Here is a 22878-nt window from a genome sequence, read left to right as displayed (position 1 = left end):
TCTATGCATCATGATGAGGCTTGTGACATTTGTCATCTTTCTAAGTAAAAGAAACTTTCATTTTCTCAAAGTTTTAACAAAGCCAAATGCAAGTTTTGATTTATTACATTTTGATATTTGGGGTCCGTTTCGACAAAGTTTTATTCATAATCATAAATATTTTTTTACTATTGTTGATGATTTTAGCCGCTTTACATGGGTTACTTTATTAAAATCAAAAGGAGAAGTGCAAAATCAAATAAAAAATTTTATTACTTTAATTAAAACACAATTCAACTCCAAAGTCAAAACTATTCGTTCCGATAATGGACCAGAATTTATTTTACCTTATTTTTATGCTTCAAAGGGCATTATTCATCAACGTAGTTGTGTTGAAACTCCTCAACAAAATAGAAGGGTAGAACGCAAGCATCAACATATTTTGAATATAGCTCGTGCTCTTATGTTTCAATCTAATTTACCATCATCTTTTTGGTCTTATGCTGTTAGACATGCTGTTTATTTACTTAACAGACTTCCATCATCCGCAATTAATTTTAAAACACCATTTGAGATTATATTCAATCATCCACCAAATTATCATGACATTAAAGTTTTTGGATGCTTATGTTTTGTTTCTACCCTAATGGCAAATAGATCAAAATTTGATCCAAGAGCCAAAAAAGCTGTATTTATTGGCTTTCAAAGTGGTTTTAAAGGATATATTGTTTATGTTTTAGAAGATAAAAGAATTGAGATTTCTAGAAACGTAATTTTTTATGAAATGATCTTGCCTTTAGTCACAAAAAATGCCCAATTCCATACATTCAACCCAACATTGCCAAACACACCTTCTCAAAAACAAGATTCAGTTAGCCTTTCAGTTGAACCCTCACATATACCCATTGACCCAACTCCACCTAGTTCTTTATTTTCTCCAACAACCTCTCCCTCTTCCTCACTATCGTTACCTAGCCAAGTTGAACCCATGACCACCGAATCACTCTCAACACAGACACCCATCTCTCCTTCCGCACTAGACACCAGTCCACCATCACCTTCTCATCCCCCGTCACCTTCTTCACCACCTGAACAACCCCATCCTCGTCATTCCGACCGGCCTCACTGACCTCGAGCATATCTCTCTGATTACTTGTGTAATTCCTTTCTCATCTCTACAAATCAATCTCCCTCAAAGTGCAAGTATCCCTTATCTTCAGTCATGTCTTTTTCTTCTCTTTCATCTTCACATAAAAAGTTTCTTTTATCTCTACATTCTGATGTTGAGCCAAAGTCTTTTAAGGACGCCAATCAACACTCTAATTGGCGTAGTGCTATGAAAGATGAGTTGGATGCTCTTGAGCTCAACAAAACTTGGCATCTTGTTGATTGCCCTGCAGGGGTTAAGCCGGTTGGCTGTAAATGGGTCTATCGCATCAAACGCAAGCCTGATGGTTCAGTTGATCGATATAAAGCACTTCACTCAAACTAAAGGTGTTGATTTTTTAGAAACTTTATCCCCTGTTGTCAAGCCTGCCACCATCAGATTAGTTTTGGCATTGGCCTCTATGAAGCGTTGGCCCATACATCAGTTGGATGTCAATAATGCTTTCTTATATGGGGATCTTTCTAAGGATGTTTATATGACTCTGCCACCCGGATTTACATCTCCTCAACCGAATCAATGATGTAAGCTACTAAAGTCACTGTATGGTTTACGAAAATCTAGTCGTATGTGGTATGACAAACTTTCTCATCTTTTTCTATCTCATGGATATCAGCAGACCTCATCTGATTATAGCCTATTTGTTAAATTCATTGGTGATAAAATTTCTATTCTTTTAGTCTATGTTGACGACATTGTTCTTACTGGTAATTCCATTTATGAACTTGCTACCATTAAGTTTATTTTGCACCAACACTTCCGAATTAAAGACTTGGGCCCATTAAAATATTTTTTGGGTATTGAAGTTGCTCAATCAGAGAAGGGAATTTGCTTATCTCAAAGAAAATATTGTCTTGATCTTTTAGAGGATTCTGGTTTATTAGGTGCTAAACCTGCCTCTGTTCCAATGGATAGTACCACAAGACTATATCAAGACAAAGGTCCCCTGCTATCCAACCCCTTTGTATATCGCCGTTTGGTTGGCCGTCTTATCTATATCACCACTACTCGACCGGACATCATGTATGCCACTCACAATTAAGTCAATTCATGGCATCTTCTATTGAATCTCATCTTCAAGCTGCCAAGCATGTGTTACGATATCTAAAAACTAGTCCCGGCAAAGGACTTTTCTTTCCAAGGGAATCAGAAATTCAGCTTCTTGGCTTTAGTGACTCTGATTGGGCCGGATGTCCTGACACTCGACGATCTTTAACAGGTTATTGTTTCTTCTTAGGCAATTCTTTAATCTCTTGGAAGACCAAGAAACAAACCACTGTTGCCTGCTCATCCACGGAAGCAGAATATCGTGCACTTGCCAACACAACTTGTGAACTTCAATGGATACTAAATGTGTTACAATTTTTACGCATCTTTCCTATCCGCCCACCAATTTATATTGTGATAATCAGAGTGCTCTTCAAATTGCTACTAACCCAGTTTTTCATGAACGAACCAAACATTTAGAGGTTGATTGTCACTTGGTTCGACAAAAAGCTCAAGCTGGAGTGACGAAACTTCTCCCAATTCCCTCTTCTGGGCAACTAGCCGACATCTTCACCAAGCCTTTGTTTCCTCAAACCTTCCATCTTAATCTGAATAAGCTTAGTATTCTTGACATCTTTCATCCTCCAGCTTGCGGGGGCGTATTAAATCACTCTTCCACCTCAACCCATGACAACAATACAGACGTCTCACGGCCCACAAATTCAGCCCAACAGAATACTCAAATTCAATTATAATTTTAGTCTTTATCTTATCTTATAGTTATCTTTATCTTTATCTCTATCTTATCTTTATCTTATCTTTTATCTTTCATAGACCAATGTTCTATATATACTTAGTTTTACCTTCATAGTGAACAATTCAATCAATCAACAATCAATAAAATTTTTTCATCTTTTCTTTCCTTTCATTATTATTCTTTCACAATTTTATTATCTTTGTATACTCTTTCCGTTTTATTAGATTCCTTTCTTGTGATAAAGTTATATATTTATGGTTATTGTGATGAGCTCACTTGTTAAACAAAAAAAACAAATTTATGGTCCAAGGCAAGATATTTAGTTTACGTTAAGTCGTTAACATTGTACGGTTATTTTTCTTTTACTCTAAGACATAACATAGACACACTATTAAAAAAAATATTAAAGAGAAGGCAGAAAGATACAACAACTGAAAAAAATCTCTCAATGAGAGTTAAAAAAAAAAATCAGGAGAAGGTAAAAAGCTTCATTATTCATCTGAATCAAAGGAACAAAAAAAGAAGTCTTAGAACTTGCAAGCACTGGCCACACATGCACAACTCTTCTGCAAAAACAAATAGTCTCCCACAAGATTAAATTAATGAAACTTTCTGGCAGTTCTACTATAGAGTTCAGACTACAAATCACACCTCCAAATTGAAGAATTGTTTGTGAAGAATCTCCAGTTAAAATTTCAGCTCAATATCACAATGTTTTCCCATGCGATCGTTCACTTGATGAAAATAAGTTGCTGCCCTGCAAGGGTGAAAATAGCACCTCCTTTCAACTTTTCTTCTTTTGCTCAACTGCTTGTGTCCACTCAAGTTAATCCCAATCTGATTAGGTTAATACATTGATGTTAAGAAAATGACCAGATTACCAGAACCTGTATGATAATTAATTAATTACAAAAGAGTATGAAAAATTTAATAAATGGAAGTACAGCACAACCAATCTTCCTTTCTACTATCTCTTGTTCAAAGAGACAAAAATCAGTTTGAGGAAATTGGACATTAAAATAACAATGTTGCAGTGAAAATTGAGGCTGACATAATGTCAAAAGACAGAAAAAATTGTATGCGGTTACTTATACGCTCATCAACATGCATTTGCCAAAGAGGCAGCCCAATGCACATTCCATTGGTTCATGAACACAGCTGCATATATTGAAAGCAGATCCTTGACCAATGACCATAGTGGTAATCTCCACAGACATACCCCTGGAAATTTTGAGTTGATATTTTGCTTTAACATAGATCACTGTAGAATAGTTGATGCATTATTTTCACTTTTAAATCTAAGCTTTAACAAAGAAAATTGAATTTAGTTTTCTTTGGTTCTATGGTATATTCAATCAAGCTAGAAATCAGGATTTTTCTCCCTTTTTTTTTTTTTGAAAATTTGGAAACATTAAGCTACTTGTTATATAACATGCACCTTAATATAATTTTCATAAAGGTAAAGTACTATTTTGGTCCTCAACATTTGGACCAAATTCTAATTTGGTCCCTAACGTTTCAAATGTCATCTTTTGGCCCAAAAAATTTCAAACAGTTTTAAACGTGATTCTACCATTAAATTTGATACTAATAGTTAATAGAATGAGTAATGTGGAAGTTAATACTAGTTAAGTCATATCTTCTTCCATGTATTCTAAAACCTTCTTCTAGCACTTCTTCTCCTCAATTTTCTTTTTGTACAAAACTCCAAATTCTAATAATCAATCATCAATGCTTCAAAATCAAAGGAAAAACTCTTATATTAGTGATCGTTGATAGATTGATTTTACTTATATACTGAAATCAAATGCTATTAGCTCTTCAATATGCGAATTGTTTGTGTCAAATTTATTGGTGGGATAACATTGAACCCACTAAAACATTTTTGAGATTGAAATATGACGTTAAAAAGTTTTTGGGACTGAAATAAAACGTTTGAAACGTTAGGGACCAAATTAGAATTTGGCACAAATGTTCGAGACCAAAATAATACTTTACCCTTTTCGTAATCTTCTAATCTTGTGAGAATCCTATATATTTGTGGTTCATAGGCAATATACTTAACTGCATTTTACTATAACATTGTAAATTATTTTTCACTCTAAGAATAATGGGAAGGGAATAGATCTGTTAAAGGCATAATAATAATATGGAAGAACCCAAACATAATATATGCACACTATGACAACAGTTAATAGCATCAAAATGTCGAAGAGAAGGCAGAAAATACAACACCAAATACATCAGCAAGATAAAATCAATGAAGCAAGAGTGCCAAACTTACACCAGAAAAGCAGCTGCTGTTCAGTGTTCACAAAATTTCTGGTAGTTCTACTACAGAGCTCGGACTACAAATTGAACAACTGTGAGTGAAGAATCTCCATTTAAAGATTCAGCTCAATAAGATTTGACCATCCCATCTTCACTTGACAAAAACAAGTTGCTGTTGCAAAATTAGCAACTCCTCTCAACTTTTGTTCTCTTTGCTCACATTCTTGTGTCCACCAAATCTTATCCTAACAATAAAAAGCAGAACTTTTATTGTTTACACTATTTTTCACTTTTTACTTCACAAAGTATTGAAAATAAAAAATTGGAAATAAATGACAAAAAATTTATTTTCTCAAAACAAATCAGCCCTGACATAGTGCTAAAAGGAATCAAAATAAAAAAAATAGCAACCATTATTACCCATATATTATCATGGAGTTTTATTTTTATTTTTTTTGCTGAAACAATAATAGACAGGAAGTCAAAGACCATTACTGGTTGATCAGCCAAAAATTAAACTATGATGAGTTTCATAAATATGCAGACATGTCTACAATCTAAATTTTTTATACAGGTTCTCATTTTTTAAGATGAAATAAATTCTTAAATATCCTTATTTGTCCTTAACTTTGCTTTTGGTTCCAAAACATTTTGGTGTACGATACAAAACAACACTCTTGGTTCGAAATACAGTACTACTAAACAAAACTTTATGTGATGTTCCTCATGACAGCAAAAATAAACAAAAAAATAAAGGAGAGGAATGAATCATCTTTTTCATAGAAATGCAAATGATGAGTATATAGGGAGTAGCAGTTACAAGTTTGGGTCTTGAAGCATGGTTGCATCAGGGCCTTGTTTCTCTCAACCACATACAAGGGACATAATCTTTGAAGAATTCTAGTTTGCTTGCAGCGATTTAACTTAATTCCGCATAAAACCTTAGCACAAACCTTTGTGCCGCCCTGTTTGACGAAGAAAACTAAGATCAAGAGGACATTGAGTGCTAAACGATCACGGCACATTAAAGACAATTCCCCTATGCGCATATAGGACCAAAAAAACAAAGAGGAAATCGAAAGAAACAAGGCATCTAACTCTTAAAAATCAGGAATAAAGTATTTTCCACAAGATATTTTTTGCATGAAATTCCACGTGCAGTATTTTTGTATCCTTATTTTCATCTGAGTTTAAGCAATCATCAATATTCCTTTCATATTTGAGTTTTCATTATGCAATGAAAAAAGAAAGGCCGAGCTGATATTAAAAATGGGAAGTACAGTGTTTGATGAGAGATTTGTGTAATACTTTTAAAAGAAATTCTCCGGTGTCAGAGAAAAGAAAAAGATATGAATGTTAAAGTACCATGAATAGCAATCACCAACTACGAAGATTTCTTAGGCAAGATTATGTTTTCGTCTATCACTCAAGCTACTTCATCTCATATTACCTTTCGACAAGTAATTTTTCGCGAATTTCGCAGTGTCCATAACCAATGAAGGGGATATGAGAAATTTTTGGCCAAAGTTGCGGGTCCTTCTCGTTGCAGCGTTGACTCAGCAAAGGGCATTCATAAATATGAAGGTGTGACAGAGAGGGAGGCAGCTTTTCTCCTGTCATATTCTCCAGCTTTGGACAACATTCAATTTGTAAATGTTGGAGGGAGGTGAGGCGGAGAAGCTCGTTGCACTCCAATGTCTCCAGATTATCAAATCCCCGTATCTCAAGAGTGGTAAGGGAGGGAAGGTGAGGCAGAGAACTGGCCTCAGGGAATGACTTCACTCTCTTACAGCCATCACCTTTAATGGTAAGATGAGTGAGAGACTCAAAGTTTCCTGGCATCCATGATGCACAGCTGTATTGTTTTGCGTAAATTCCTAAATCAAGCCATTCCAAGTTAGGCGGCAAACCACCCTGGGGCAATCTGCAAATGTTTGGGCAACCATATATCTCGAGAAACAGTAAACTTGGGAGTACACTATTCATGTCAAGTGGTAATGCCTCCAACTTTGAGCAGCTGCTAACATGGAGACTAGTCAAGTTGGGTGCAGCCAGTCCTTCTCCTGCAAATGACACTAATTCGGGACATTCAGTGATGGAGAGATGTTGAATAGCAGTGTGTGGTGCCTCTGACATTGATACCGATTTCAGATTCCTGCACCCACTTATCCCAAGATTCTTGAGTTTGGGAAAGACATCCAATGACAAGGAGGTCAGTGAATCGCAGCTGGAATATATTGTTAGCTCTACCAAGTCATACTTCTGCTGCTGTAACTGGGGGAATTCTAGTTTTCTACACCTCTGGATGCTTATTTCTTGGATGCAACTTAGATGGTTGATGCTGATCATTGCCTTAAATGCAGATTCCTTCACAGATTCACTTCCCCTAATTGATAAAGTATCCCCATCAAGATACATGGCCTTGGTGTGCCGTTCTCTGAAGAATACCTGATTAAGCATATCTTCCTTCAACACTGGACAATTTGTTATTTCAAACTTCCTAAGTTGAGGAAATGTTTCCGACTCAGATAAGTGCCACACCTCCCAACATGGCATGTTATCAAACTCCAAACTCTCAAGGGTGGGAAACGGTGCAATATGAGAAGAATGATGATCTCCTTCCTTCTTGTAAAACTCTTCGCCAATACTCCTCAGCTGATCAAAACTTTTAATGCGGAGAGACTTAAGAGATGGCAGCTGTCCTAGTGAAGGCAGCATGCAGCAATTCTTGCAACACTCTAGAGACACACTTGTCATATTGTTGAAGGAACAGTTCCCCAACCAATCTGGAAATATTGTACCCTTGTATCCCTTGATTCTCAAATCTTTCAACCCATTGTGCGGTTGCAAGTTATCGAGCATGTCTCTTTCTTTTTGTGTGCTTGAAACCAAATCATTACTTGGAGACCATTCCAAGCATAATTCATCAATGTGCTTCTTATCCATCATCTTTGCGCTCTTTGCTTCATTCACATCAACAATATTCTCCAATTTCTTAATCTCAAAGGATCCATGAAGATTTACAAGCCCTCCTAACTCTTGGATTCCATTCTCTTCGTGCTTGCCCACGATAAAGAAACTTAAAACGTGCAATTGATTCAATTTGCTCATTTTTCCGGGCATTTCTTCCAAAGAAGTTCCTCTAATATCAAGATGCCGCAAACTCACAAGATTATGCAAACCACTAGGCAGCGTAGTTAGCTTAGAACAATGATTCAACTTCAATGTTTGCAAATTACACAACTTGCACAAAGACTCGGGCAATGTCTTAATATTAGTGCAAGAGAGATCCAAGTAGCGCAGATGGATCAATTCACCTATTGAATCATGCACCACATTAAGTTTACTAAAGGATAAAGCTCTCAAGTATTTACACTTTGATAATATCTCACATGTTGCCGCTTCAATGTTGCAGTTGGGAGATGAGAAATTGCCAAACAATATTAATGTTCTCAAAGATTCTACTTTAGAAATAGAATTATAAAGTTTTGAGCTATAATGACGTAAATCTACACACAAATGCCGAGTCTGACTCCTTATCTCCTCCTCTTTACCAAGTTCTTCTGAGTTGCAATAGAAATCTCCAGCAAGGAATATTGCTAAGTCATGCAAGAGATCATGCATCACAAAATAAACACCAAAGTCTCTACTCTTCGTGAAAAATAATCTGGAAGTAAGTTCATCAAAACACTCACAACCAACTTCTTCTAAACTCTCTCCTCTCTTTGGTGGTGGTAAAAGATCTTCTGCTATCCACAAAAGGATTAATTTATCTTTCTCAAATTTAAAATCCTTGGGAAATAAAGCACAATAAACAAAACAACGCTTTAAATATGGAGAAAGATGGAAGTAACTTATCAGTAATGCTGGAATAATCTTACTCTTCTCCACCGAAAATCCCCAAATATCACTCATTAGTATCTTGTTCCATTCTTCAACATCATGCTTTGTACGTAACAAGCGTCCAAGTGTTTCTGCAGCTAATGGCAAGCCATCACACTTCTTGACAATCTTTCTACCTATTTCTTCAAGTGCTGCACTCCCATTTGATTCTGGAAAAGATGCATTGTCAGCAAACACTGACCAACAATAGTCTTCTGACAACCCTTTGAGAAAATAAGGGCGACAATTCTTAACTGCTAAAGCAACATTTTTCCCACGAGTAGTTAGAAGAACAATACTTCCCTTATTCCCATTTTGTTGGAAAGGGGTCATAAAATTACTCCATTTGTCACCATCATCGCTCCAAACATCATCTAGAACAATGAAGAACTTCTTTTTCGACAATTTTTCTTTCAAAGCACGGTGAAGTGAATTGAAATGCTCAAGACCTTGAGTATCTGGAGAGATCTCCTTTATAACATTCTTTGTAGTCTCAACGATATCAAAATTCTCTGAAACGCAAACCCATGCTTTCAGATCAAATCCCTTCATTAAATCCCCATTGTTGTACACCCATTGAGCCAAAGTAGTTTTACCAACCCCACCTATGCCAACAATAGAGATCACAGACAAGTGATGCTCACTGTTGTCAATCAGCATCTTGACTAAGGCCTTCTTGTCATCCTCCCTGCCATACACATTCCCTCTCACAAGAGAACTGGTTGGAGACCTCCATGATGAGCTACCAGTGGGAATCTTTTCAAGACCAAGGGAATCTTTTTGTTTTCCAAGATCCTCTATTCTGCTAACCACCCCTTCCATCCTGTCTACCATGTCATCCCTATCTCGGTTGATGAAGAAGCTAGGGAACCGCCAAGAAGAACTTGCATTCTTTTGAGTGGTGGCTTTGAGGAGGACAGCATCCAGCAAGTCCTCAGCACAGTAAACAGCATCCCGGAGACTATCGAGCCACTTCCTCACCAATGGCTTACCAAACTGCTTCAACTCAGCATCAGCAACAAGAGCTTCAGCACCCAACAGAGCAGTCTTCAGCCTTTCAACCAAGTCAGAACCAAGCTTCTTGCCAAACACCTTGTTGACCGCATCCTCTGTAAGGAACTTGTTAATGACAATGTTAATGAAGCCAGAGAGGAAAGCTCCACCAACAACTGCACCAGCCATGATATGATCTCAACAACAGCAACAGCAAAGTGAATGGATTTTCAGAGAAAGGTGAGAGAACAATGGTTGCAGGGTATAGTGAACTCAATAGAGGGGGTTTCTTAATCAAGTGTACAAAGAAGGTGTCCAGCAAGTCTCCGAGCTAACTTAAAATTATTCAAATTTCAAAGTAGTGGAGTGTCTTGATGGCTCTTAATTATAAAACTATATTTTAATTTTTAATTGTTATTGTTATTGCTATTTTGGAAGGTGCAAGGTAATTGCATGAAACCTTTATTAATTGTATCCTAACTAGCTTTTGAATGATGCAATGTGAATGTGAATGTGATAGCAAGGCACGGAAAGTTCCAACTAACTTTTTCAAAAACCAATGGAATTGTAGTCTCTGTGGAAATTTTGTATCACAGTAAACATCATTGAGCTGTTTATGGTTCATAATAAAATAATGATGCTGATGCTGCAATGTTAACTTCCTTAATACTAATTAACTAAGGATTTAAGGTCTAGTTTTTCTTTTCTTTTTCCTTTTGGAAGTTGTTTCTAACAAACATTACTTTACAGTAAATACGTGATGAAAATTTGTGTCCTGATGTACATGTTCACAAAGTTTGTCTTATGAAAGTTCTCCGAACAATAAGGCAAATAGAGGAATTTGGCAGAGAGACACTGATTAGTATATGATAAGTTTATAACGATATTGATTTCACTTCGATTATCGTTGCTGGCATATAGTATCACAGTTAATGACAGCATCCATGAGTAAAGTTCTTATTAGTACTATAGTAGTCTCTGTCAAATGCATCAAATCGAAGTAGTAATGATTTATAACATATCAGTAATCAGTATTACATTAAGAGTTATGGTATTCAAACTATTACAGGTAGTTTACCAAGTAGTATGATGGATTTACTATCAAGCAGAGTTCTTCCCCACTTTTCTTTTCCTTTTAAAATATATATATTTTTTTAGGGAAAAAAATCTCAGCACCAAATAACTTAGAAAATTCATAGCAGTGGAGTGCTTAATTGGCTTTGCTCTAATTTCTCATTTTTTAATTCTTGCAAGTGGTGTTGTTTCCGTGTCACCAATGGACACTACTAGTCTTTGTGGAAACTATATAGAACTAGGAACATTTTGGCACCACATTTTTGTATGTATATCATTGTAATATATTGAGGTTATTAATAACAATAATGCATGGTAGTTGTCTTATTTTAATGATTTGTACATTGCTAATGTCTTAGTCTAAGTTTAATAGTTTGTTTGGAACTTTTAATTTGTGTTTTTTAAGACTGAGAGATGCAACAAAACTGCAAGTTGAAGATGGTTTCAACGGTGGTATGAGTCATGACTAAGGTAATAATATTTATCAATCTTTGGGAATATGCAAGGCATATCCAAGTCATATTAGGTGATTAGTCCGATGAACTAACTTTAGTTTATTAAACCATAGAAACAAGATCATGACATTAGATATTTCATATTGCGAACATCAATCTATTCTTAATATATAAAAGTAGATACATAAACATGCATCACATTACTTTTAAGATATTTCTTTCTTCCTACTAATTCATATTCCTATATTTATTATATCTTACCGTTATAAATAATATAATAAATTTATAACTGCAACAATTAATTTATAAATTAAAAGTTTAAAAAATGAAAATTATATTTTATTATTATAATTATATTTATTATAATCATTTTAATCTTTGCCAATGAGTTATATCTCAAATGGCATAGTCTCCCATATTGGTCGCGAGTTTGAGTCTCTGTATTTTTGGTAAAAAAAATAATCATTTTAATTTTTAGAAGTAACACTAGGTACAAAGAACTATTATTGTAGTTTTACTTATTATTAAAAACATATTCTATTTTATTTTACCAATATAAAATTTGAAAAGAATATTTGAAAACTAAAAAAAATTATTAAAAGAGTATCAAAACGAAACCAAAAAATATATGATATTAGACATACATTTTCATATATTAGATACATTCGTCGTAGTATATAAGATGGATCATGCATGCATGTTTACCTCAAAATACTAATTAACTATTTTTTTCTTTTTTTTTTTACTCAAAATGTTTAACTTTTAGCTTTTGTTGCGTATATTTGTACATATAAGATGCATCATTTATGGATACAAATCTAGCATCATGCATGAATGTTTACCTCAAAACACTAATTAACTATTTTTTTCTTTTTTTTTTACTAAAAATGTTTAACTTTTAGCTTTTGTGGCGTATATTTATACATATAAGATGCATATATAATTATTACAATAATTATGTTGATGGCAACTCCATAAATTTAGGCCATTGACTACGTTAATTGTATTGCCAACTTTAGAATAATTATTATATTTGGCACAACTTTAGAATCAACTATTCAATTCTTGGCAGATCAACTATTATTTCCAAATCAACAAAAATATATATATATACAAATAAAAAACTAAAAAATAGAATCCAATATATTTGTAAAAGTAGATATATAAGCATGCACCATATTACTTTTGAGACATTTCTTTCCTCCTATTAATGTCATGTCAACAATATTGTTTACTTGGCATAACTTTAGAATCAACCACTCAATTCTTGCCAAATCAACTATTATTTTCAAATCAGCAAAAAAAATAAAATATACAAATAAAAAACTAAAAAATAGAATCCAATAAATTTGTAACCTTCAAATATATCGAATTCATATTTCTATATTTATTATATCTTACCGTTATAAACAATATAATAAATTTATAACCGCAACAATTAGTTTATAAATTTAAAGTTTAAAAAATGAAAATTATATTATATTATTATAATTATGTTTATTATAATCATTTTAATTTTTTCCAATGAGTTATACCTTAAATGGCATAGTCTCCCATATTAGTCACGAGTTCGAGTCTCTGTATCTTTGGTAAAAAAAAATAATCAATTTAATTTTTAGAAGTAACACTAGGTACAAAAAATTATTATTGTAGTTTTTACTTATTATTAAAAATAAATTCTATTTTATTTTACCAATATAAAATTTGAAAAGAATATTTGAAAACTAAAAAAATTATTAAAAGAGTATCAAAACGAAACCAAAAAATATATGATATTAGACATACATTTTCATATATTAGATACATTTGTAATATATAATTAAGATGCATCATGCATGCATGTTTACCTCAAAATACTAATTAACTATTTTCTTTTTTTTTACTCAAAATGTTTAACTTTTAGCTTTTGTTGCATATATTTGTACATATAAGATGCATCATGCATGGATACAAATCTAGCATCATGCATGCATGTTTATCTCAAAACACTAATTAACTATTTTCTTTTTTTTATTAAAAATGTTTAACTTTTAGCTTTTGTTGCGTATATTTGTACGTATAAGATGCATATATAATTATAACAATAATTATGTTGATGGCAACTCCATAAGTTTAGGCCATTGACTACATCAATTGTATTGCCAACTTTAGAATAATTATTATTTGGCACAATTTTAGAATCAACTATTCAATTCTTGGCAGATCAACTATTATTTCCAAATCAACAAAAAAAATATATACAAATAAAAAACTAAAAAATAGAATTCAATACATTTGTAACCTCCAAATACATTGAATTCATATTCCTATATTTATTATATCTTACCGTTATAAACAATACAATAAATTTATAACCGCAACAATTAATTTATTAATTTTTATAAATAACTCACTAAAAGTAATAAACATCCATATTATAAATGTCATAATAATATTATTAATCATGATAAATTTTACGTTATAAGTATTTAAATTCCATACTATTTAAACAACATATATAAGTCTCTTATCACTATTCCTTCACATAACATCAAATTTAGCACAAAAAAATTTATTTTCGAACTGCACATCTCAAACTTACTCAATAGAGCACCATTCTTTCAGAGTAGAATGATTAAAAATCGAATAACTATCCAAGATCTAATGGCCATGCAATGAGAATCTGATGATCAGGTATGACAAAAAAATCACAATATACATCATACATTTATACTTATATTACTCAAATACTATATACGTAATGATAACATAAATTGAATATTGGAATAGGAAAAGATCTTCACAATTTTAGCAACTAATTTTAGTAACTATAAACGAAATTGATGACAAATTAGGATGAAACTATGTTAAATGTAAAAAGTGTCAGAAGAAGGTATATAAAAAAAAAGAAACAACTACATTGTAATCAAACACCACAATATCAAACAATAAGGTAGCTCTATATACTTTTCATAATCTCATCTATCAAATTATTAGTTGCTAGCCCAATACTTATTTTAGGTTTATAATTCAATTAAAGGTTTTAGATCAAAGTGTTACAACAACTTTTGTACTATTTGATGGTGACGCAAAAAAACTTATTGGACACAACTGCTTCAAATCTAATGACATTTCAGAAAAATAATGACAGTGAAGCACCACCCCATCAAGAGATTAAGGAGAAACAAAACCATACAAATTCAAGACACATCTTCGGAAGAAGAACATACATACAAAAATAGAACCAAATAACACAATAGAAAGTGCATCAAACTCAACAATTCATAAAGAACATATTTTCGCAAGAACCAACGACAAAAAGAAGAAAGCACCAACTCTAACAAGTAACAACCAACAAAAAAAAAGGAGGACGAGCGCCACATAAGATGACTAAGTCCATCAACTAAAATAAATGGAAAAATCAAATCACCAAATAAAAATGTCAATTTCTACAACTTCAACATCCAAATCTTTTGTATTACAAATTATTTAAAATAAAACACCTTTTAAATTTAACTTCAATTTACACATATTTAATTTATTTCTACAAAATATAACAATTTTAATATTTATTATATATTATCATTAATTTACCGTCGCGCGGTTCTCATTCTAGTTCTTAATATATAAAAGTAGATGCACAAGTTTACTCACATTACTTTTAAGCCATTTTTCTCCTCCTACTAATGCCATGTCAGCAACATCGCTTACTTAGCAAAATTTTAGAATCAACCACTCAATTTTTGCCAAATCAACTATTGTTTCCAAATCAGCAATATATATATATATACAAAAATTTGTAATCAAATTTGTAACATACAAAGACATTGAATCCATATCCCTATATTTATTATATCTCACCATTATAAACAATACAATAAATTTATAACTCCAATAATTAATTTATTAATTTCTATAAATAACTCATTAAATATATTAAAGATCCAGTTTTGAGAGAGTGGGTCAAAAAAAAATATTAACAGGTAATTTCACTTTAGAATATTTCAATTATTCTTATTAAAAATAACTTATTCAAAAAATTTTTTACACATTTTTGTTTTTTTTATTATAGATGTCATTGAAAAACTACCTACACTAAGAGAAGAAGAACAAGTAAATATTACAGGAAAACCCAGAAAAATACAAAGAATGAAATTGATACTTAAAGAATAAAAAAACATACAAGTAATTCATTTTTCATTTACATATATAGTTATTAACAAAATATTAATAATTTTAAAAACATCGTGTTGAAAATCACGTGAAAAATTTTCTCAAGTCAGATAAATAAAAAAATTACGACACAAATAAAAGGCCAAAAAATTGTTGCACTCACATTATAGGTTAGTAAATACAAATATACGATCGTTTTAAAAAAAATTTAAACCTATTATTTTTCTTGGCTCAAAGAATTATATTTGATGGTTTCAGTGGCTAAGAGAAGGGGGGTTGAATCTTAGCCCCTTTTTTTTTTGCTTGCTAAAACTTGCTGTACTTAGAAGAGACTTTTCTGTTTTATCTCGTCCCTAGCCACGAGACATTTTCATTTTGTCTCGTCATTTGACACGAGACATTTTTTATTCTTCATCTGAACAGTAAAAACAGAATTGAAGTAGGAAGAAAGAGAGAAGATTACACCCAGATATATCCTGGTTCAGCTGCTAAGTGCAGTGCAGCCTACATCCAGTCTCCATCACAACAATGATGGAATTTCACTATAATTATCCAGATTACAAGTTGTAAAGTGCTAACCCAACTTACAAGGGGATTCCCACAGAATGATGAAACACAACACAGATGTACAAAGGAACTCTAGGACATCTATGGCTCTTTCTTTTAATTTTGCACTCTCTGCCTTTTTCCGCTCTATGGCTTTTTCTTACAAACCTCACTGTTTGCCTTTCTCCATGAGACTCAAGACATGACAAAATTAAACAGAAAGATACAAAACAGAAAACATTAAAGGAGAAGAAGAACTGCTAGCTTAGGAAGCTCTGAGAACTCTGTGCCTTGCACTCTCAAACCTTACTCCTTGAATCAAACCATGACTGTTCACCCCTTTTATAGAGAAGTGAAGCCTTCACGGTTGAAATCCAAACCCGAGCTCAGCTTCTTTTCCTTCACAACAAAACCGGTTCGGCCACAAAGAGAGAAGAGGTAACTCATGCAAATACCTCTAGTCCTTCCTTGGTCATCACTCTTCATCAATCCGAGCACTCCATCCTTGGCTTCCTCTCCAAGATGGATTTCTGGCCCTTGATGCTTCATGATGATGATGACTTCATCTGCTTCAATCTCTACCTTCAACCATCACTTCGCCACTCTAGCTACTCCCTGTGGTGGTTGATCAGAATCGAAGACAAGCCATGCCTCCAAGATCTTCCTTGCTGGCCGAATCTTCATCCTTCTTTTTGAGTAAGAAGGATCCGAGATTACCTCACCAAATCTTACCAGATTAGGTGATAATCTCAGCCACAGCTCATTTTTATTTTAGTATGTTTTCTTGCCATCATTAGCTTGATGGTCTTGTAGCTTGTTCTTCCCTTGCTTCGGTAGCTCCATTTTGCTTTCATGGAAGCCATTGTTTCCTGTGTAATAACCGAAGAGAGAAGGAAAGAGATGAGAGAGAAGAGAGAATGTGAAGAAAAAGTAATTCAAAGTGATAAAACAAATTAATTAAAGATAGCTTGCTTTTTCTTCCCTGGGTAGCGTGTAAAGTTAATGCCATCAATCATGTCAATGATCCTCTCTCTCATATTTCCCATGCACTTATCAAATTTATTCTAATAAATTTGAAATCCAACATGATGAGTAAAGGAGTTCCGTTGGAAGCTATGGAACTATGCTATACATGCTTAGTGGGTTCGGATCATGCATAGGAAACACTCATCAAATGTGAAGTTAGGCTTAGTTGCAACAATTGTTAATTTTTGGCCCAATAATAATTTAGCTCTACTTTGTTGGTTATAAAGCTGAACAAAATTCACACTTGGGCTTTGCAACATTTCTTTTGTTTTTGTTCGGCCCAAATTATAATTCAGCTTCATAGCATGAGAAGCATGTAGCAAGGCTAGTTGGGCTTAATCCAGAATTTCATTTTCGGCCCAATTCAATTCCTGCATTACAAAATTATTAATTAGCATATAATCAAATAACATTGAATTAATAATTTTGTAATTAAATATTTTAATAATGTTTGTTCATCACAAAAATTAATTTAGAGTTTTCCAAACTCAACAATCTCCCCCTTGATGACAAACATTATTAAAATTAAAATAGAAAGAAATTAAAGGTTAGAGTACGAGTACTCCCTTTGAAGATTAAGTTTCTTCCTTTCCATATTGTTACTTGACTCCCCCTTAATATATGCTATCTTACCAAGGGAAGCATAACCTGTAACATTTTAATCAAGCTTTCAAAAATACAATGTTATTTAGCATATTTATACATGATGCTAAATGCTTGATTTATGAGCAGTTTTAATTGATAATCAAAACTCATTTGATATCAAAACTGATTTACTGCTCAAATTACACATCAACTAAGCTCAAATAGTGTTGTTCAAAAAATTCAATTATTTTCCAGTCAAAGTATCAGAGCTATATCATTCAAGTAAGGAAAATAGTTTTGAATCTCATATGAACAAAATATGGCAGCCAGTGGCGGATCTACGGGGGGACCTAAGGTGGCCATGGTCCCCCCCAAATTTTTTTTAAAAAAAATAGTAAATAGTAATAATTAATAATATTAAATTTTTTTATATATAATATTAAAAAAAATATAACTTACAAAATTTTATAAATTAAAAAAACTAAAAACTGCATTATGTATTAGATATTTGAATTATTGTTGCTCTTGTTAACAAATAGCCCATTCTAATAATTAATAAAAATGGTTCTATTATACTAGCCCAAGCCCATACTATTAATTAAAGTAACCCTAGTACATTTTTCAAATATTTGTTTCAAACTATCATAGGCATAGCGCCACTTTTCTCTCTCTTTTAGTGATTCCCAAACTTTTGGTCTTCTACTCTTCTCATTCTAATTTTCTTTCCATACCAAAACAAGACATATGAAGAAAAACCATTGAAGAGAAATGAACAACAAAATATTAACCATTGAATGCACAACAAAGATTCAAAGAGGTATATTTCAATTTTTTTTAAGTTAATGACAATGTCAAGTATTATTTACATTTTTTATTTAAAATAATTAATTTATTTTTTTTATAATGGACAGTGTTCAAAGATTGAAGTGAGGACAAAACTCAATAGAATTATTTTTTTGTGAGACTTGGAACAAAAAATAATCAGGTAAATCAATAACTTTATTTTTGGTTATTATATATTTGTGTTTCTAAAATTATTTGTTATTGCTCAATAGGTTTAATATTTTTTTTTAAGAAAATAATATATATGCAATTATTTTTGTTTTTTTTTTGTTAGATAGTTCAAGTTAAGTTAAAAATGTCAAAGATGAAAACAATTCACTCATTTTTCAAGAGAAAAGAGAGAATATATGATGAACAAAATTCAGCTTCAGATTCTTTGAGTAATGTTCAAAATATTATTGAACAACCTGTGACACAACTTGTTGAGCAAGATATTCAACCCCCTGCTTCCAAAATAGCAAGGACTGAAATAGATCAAGTTAATATTGATACATTGATGCGTGATCCCGGAAAGCGTCCGCAAATTTGGAATTATCCTATCAATCAACAAGATGAAATCCGTAGAGCATACATAAAGTTTGGACCATATCAATTTATTATGGATGAGTACCCTCTTTCTGGTCTAGAAAGTCATCCTCGTCGTTTCAAAGCTCATTGGTTTAAGAGTTTTTCTTGGCTAGAATATTCGCCAGAAGTGGATGCTGCATTTTGTCTTCCATGCTATTTATTTTCTAGAAAATCAAGTCCATTCACATCAGGAGGATTTCGCAATTGGAAAAAAGTGAATAATGGAAAGGATTGTGCATTTTTATCTCATGTGGGTAAATCTCTTAATTCTCCTCATAATATTGCTGTTAAGTCTTGTAAAGATTTGCTTAATCAATTATGTCACATTGACAAAGTATTGGCTAAGCAAAGCTCACAACAAGTTTTAAGCAATAGATTGCGTCTTAAAGCCTTTATTGATACTGTCAAATGGTTAACGTTTCAAGCTTGTGCTTTTAGGGGACATGACGAGAGTCATGAGTCTCAGAATCGAGGAAATTTTCTTGAAATGTTAAAATTATTAGCTTCTTACAATAAAGAAGTGGATGCAGTTGTTTTGGATAATGCTCCTCAAAATGCAATATACACATCACCTTCTATTCAAAAGGAAATTCTACATGTTTTTGCTAGAAAGGTGCAAAATGAAATTCGCAATGAGATTGGTAATGCAAAGTTTTGTTTGATTGTTGATGAAGCTAGAGATGAATCTAGAAGAGAACAAATGGCACTTGTTGTTAGATTTGTTGATAAGCATGGATTTGTCAAAGAAAGGCTAATAGATGTTGTTCATGTCAAAGATACTACTTCTGCTACTCTAAAACAAGAGATTTGTTCTGCATTATCTCATCACAATCTCAACATTCAAAATGTTCGAGGTCAAGGGTATGACGGAGCTAGTAATATGCGTGGAGAGTGGAAAGGGTTACAAGCTTTAATTATTCAAGAATGTCCTTATGCATATTATGTTCATTGCTTTGCTCATCAATTACAGCTAGCTCTTGTTGCTGCGGCTAAAGAAGTTGTTGATGTTCATGCTTTTTTCCAAAGTTTGAGTAATATTATCAATGTTGTGTGCTCTTCTTGCAAACGCAATGATGAATTACGATCTGCTTATGCAACTGAAATTTCCCATTTAGTTGCAACTAATCAAATTGAAACAGGAAGAGGAGCAAATCAAATTGGCACATTAAAAAGATCAGGAGATACCAGGTGGAGCTCTCACTTCAACTCAATTTGTAGCCTTTTACGTATGTTTGGAGCAACAACTTCAGTTCTGGAAGATTTGGCTACTAATGGATCTACATATTCTCAACGTGGTGATGCTACTTATGCTCTTAAATCTTTATTATCATTTGATTTTGTTTTCATTTTGTATATGATGAAAGAAATCATGGGAATCACTGATAAACTTTGTCAAGCATTGCAACAAAAATCTCAAGATATTTTGAATGCTATGCATCTGGTTTCTAGTACAAAGTCATTGATTCAACAGTTAAGAGATAGTAGTTGGGGAGCACTTTTGGAGAAAGTTAGTTCTTTCTGCAATGATCATGCTATTCAGATACCTGATATGGGTGCTTCTTTTAGTGACATAATTCGGTCTCATCGTAAAAAGGATGTTGTCACTGTTGAACACCACTATCGTGTTGACATTTTTACTAGCGTGATAGATTTTCAATTGAAAGAGCTAAATAGTAGATTTAGTGAGCAAGCAACCGAGCTCCTCATACTGAGTACATCTCTAGATCCTAAAGATGCTTTCAAGTTATTCAGTGTTTGCAACATATGCAATCTTGTAAAGAATTTCTATTCTTTAGATTTTTCTGAGCAAGAAAAGATTCAATTGGATTATGAGTTACAACATTATGAACTTGATGTGGTTAAAGCTCCAGATTTTCAGAATTTGTCTACTCTTGCTGAATTGTGTCAAAAATTGACAGAGACAGGAAAATCAAATATATATCCTTTAATTGATAGATTAATTCGTCTTGTTTTGACTCTTCCTGTGACAACAGCAACAACTGAACGGGCCTTTTCAGCTATGAAGATTATTAAAACAAGGCTTCGAAACAAGATGGAAGATGAATTTTTAGCAGATTGTATGATTGTATATATTGAAAAGGAAATTGTTTCAAAATTCACTTCAGAGATGATAATTGATGATTTTAGTTCCATGAAGTATCGTCGAGCAAGTTTAAAAATATCAAAATCTTAAAGTATGTAGTTGAACATTGACTTTTATATAATATAATTACTTTTTTGATATATATGCTACAAATCATATTTTGTTAATTTTTTGTTATATTTTATATTTAATTGGCCCCCCTCTTATGAAATTTCTGGTTCCGCCACTGATGGCAGCTGTTAGATATCACAGTTTAAAGGAACTACCAAAAATATGTTTTCAGATCAATATATTTACCAAGATGAATAAGAATATCCCAAATAAAAACATGTTCATCAAGATAAATCAACAATCAGGCATTCAATAAATCAAACATCATTATAAACCAAATGCCAAATGCAATATGCCGCAGTAACCATAGTGAAACAAATATGATGACAACATGCATTCTTTAAACAAGGGTGATCATGAATTTTCATCAATTGAAAATTTCATCCCCTGTTTTCATTATCCTCCCCCTGTTTCATTAGTTCCAATTTTCAATTTTGGAGACTAGTTTTCCTCCCCCTTTTGTCATCAAGGGGCACCTGCACAAAATATGAATAATACCACAAAACATTCATAACAAAAGTAACAAGAGTGTGTCAAAGTATCACAGAGCAGGGAGTTTCAAGTCATGCTCATACAAAAAATGGATTGAGCCTAATAGAGCCAATATCAAATAAAAGGAAAACAAGCATTAATCATCAGACAAGTTATAATCAGAGTCTGCAACTTCTTCTTCACTGCCAGTGCCCAGATCCTTTTCCAAGTTCTCCAGGATCATACCAACTCGCTCTCTACATCTCCCCCAAGCACGTTCATTTTCATAGGCTAGCTTTCGAGAAGCCCTATGGAATTGAATCATGAGTGTAGACATGTTGGAGAATTCGGTGAGGATTTCCCTTGTTGACTCGGTTGCTTTGGAGGATTCAAACTGGCTTTCAAGGTCACTGTCCATTGGCATTGATTTCTTACCCTTTGCTCCTTTTACAGCACCACCGCCTTTAATCATAGAAATTTTGTTCTCCACAGTCTCATTTGTTAAATTTACCTTATAGTACTCATAAATACATGTGAGAAACATTCCATAAGGTAAGTTAGCCTTTTTGGTACTTCTTACACAGTCCCACATATGTCTGATCATGAGATAAGAAAATGAAATAGGAGAAGAAGTAACAAGGGCAAAAATTATTAAGGAATCGGATACAGTTACCCTATTGTGAGAACCACTTTGTGGAGTTAAAATGTGGGTAATGATGCGATGCAGCAATGAGTTGGTTGGGCCAAGAGCTTTGTGAGTAGGAACAGTGCCATCTAACCCAGACATGTTTGCACAGATTTGAGAGAGAACTTGCTTGTAAGGAATCCCAACATGATCATCCCATTTGTCACTCATGTATACCCTCGGTCCCTCGTCCGTGTACCCAAGGGCAGCACTGATGGTTTCAGT

The 22878-nt window shown here is 33.1% G+C and overlaps 2 protein-coding genes across 10 annotated transcripts; one reads left to right on the top strand and one right to left on the bottom strand.

The window, feature by feature from the left end:
- Positions 1–3320: 3320 nt before the first annotated feature.
- On the bottom strand, positions 3321–10505 carry LOC112732680 (putative disease resistance RPP13-like protein 1). 9 transcript variants are annotated; one of them, XM_072213131.1, is made up of 5 exons: positions 6610–10384; positions 5980–6124; positions 5173–5404; positions 3977–4109; positions 3357–3725 (listed from the first exon to the last, which is right to left on the bottom strand). In XM_072213131.1, the coding sequence occupies exons 1-2, from the start codon at positions 10221–10223 to the stop codon at positions 6079–6081; spliced, it is 3660 nt and encodes a 1219-aa protein (XP_072069232.1). In that variant the 5' UTR covers positions 10224–10384; the 3' UTR covers positions 3357–3725; positions 3977–4109; positions 5173–5404; positions 5980–6078. The 9 variants fall into 9 exon arrangements, with proteins under 9 accessions (XP_025637225.1, XP_072069227.1, XP_072069221.1 ...); XM_072213128.1 differs by lacking the exon at positions 3977–4109 and having other exon boundaries at positions 3357–3454; positions 3540–3725; XM_025781440.3 differs by lacking the exon at positions 3977–4109 and having other exon boundaries at positions 3321–3725; positions 6610–10505.
- An 8706-nt stretch (positions 10506–19211) lies between these two features.
- LOC112762272 (uncharacterized) lies at positions 19212–21643 on the top strand. Its single transcript, XM_025808234.1, has 2 exons — positions 19212–21035; positions 21623–21643. The coding sequence occupies exons 1-2, from the start codon at positions 19212–19214 to the stop codon at positions 21641–21643; spliced, it is 1845 nt and encodes a 614-aa protein (XP_025664019.1).
- Positions 21644–22878: the final 1235 nt, after the last annotated feature.

Source organism: Arachis hypogaea, chromosome 2, assembly GCF_003086295.3.
Source record: "Arachis hypogaea cultivar Tifrunner chromosome 2, arahy.Tifrunner.gnm2.J5K5, whole genome shotgun sequence".
Classification (NCBI taxonomy): Eukaryota; Viridiplantae; Streptophyta; class Magnoliopsida; order Fabales; family Fabaceae; genus Arachis; species Arachis hypogaea.
This window is presented reverse-complemented; position numbering and strand designations above follow the sequence as displayed.

Excerpts from the sequence above, each read along its gene's own strand:
- LOC112732680 (XM_072213117.1), bottom strand. The coding sequence starts at position 10,223 with ATGGCTGGTGCAGTTGTTGGTGGAGCTTTCCTCTCTGGCTTCATTAAC. Across the intron at positions 5,405-6,609 it reads GAAAAATTACTTGTCGAAAG|GATAAGATTTGGTGGACACA; the intron begins GTAATATGAGAT and ends TTTTATTGTTAG.
- LOC112762272 (XM_025808234.1), top strand. The coding sequence starts at position 19,212 with ATGCGTGATCCCGGAAAGCGTCCGCAAATTTGGAATTATCCTATCAAT. Across the intron at positions 21,036-21,622 it reads ATGCTTTCAAGTTATTCAGT|CTGTTAGATATCACAGTTTA; the intron begins GTTTGCAACATA and ends CACTGATGGCAG.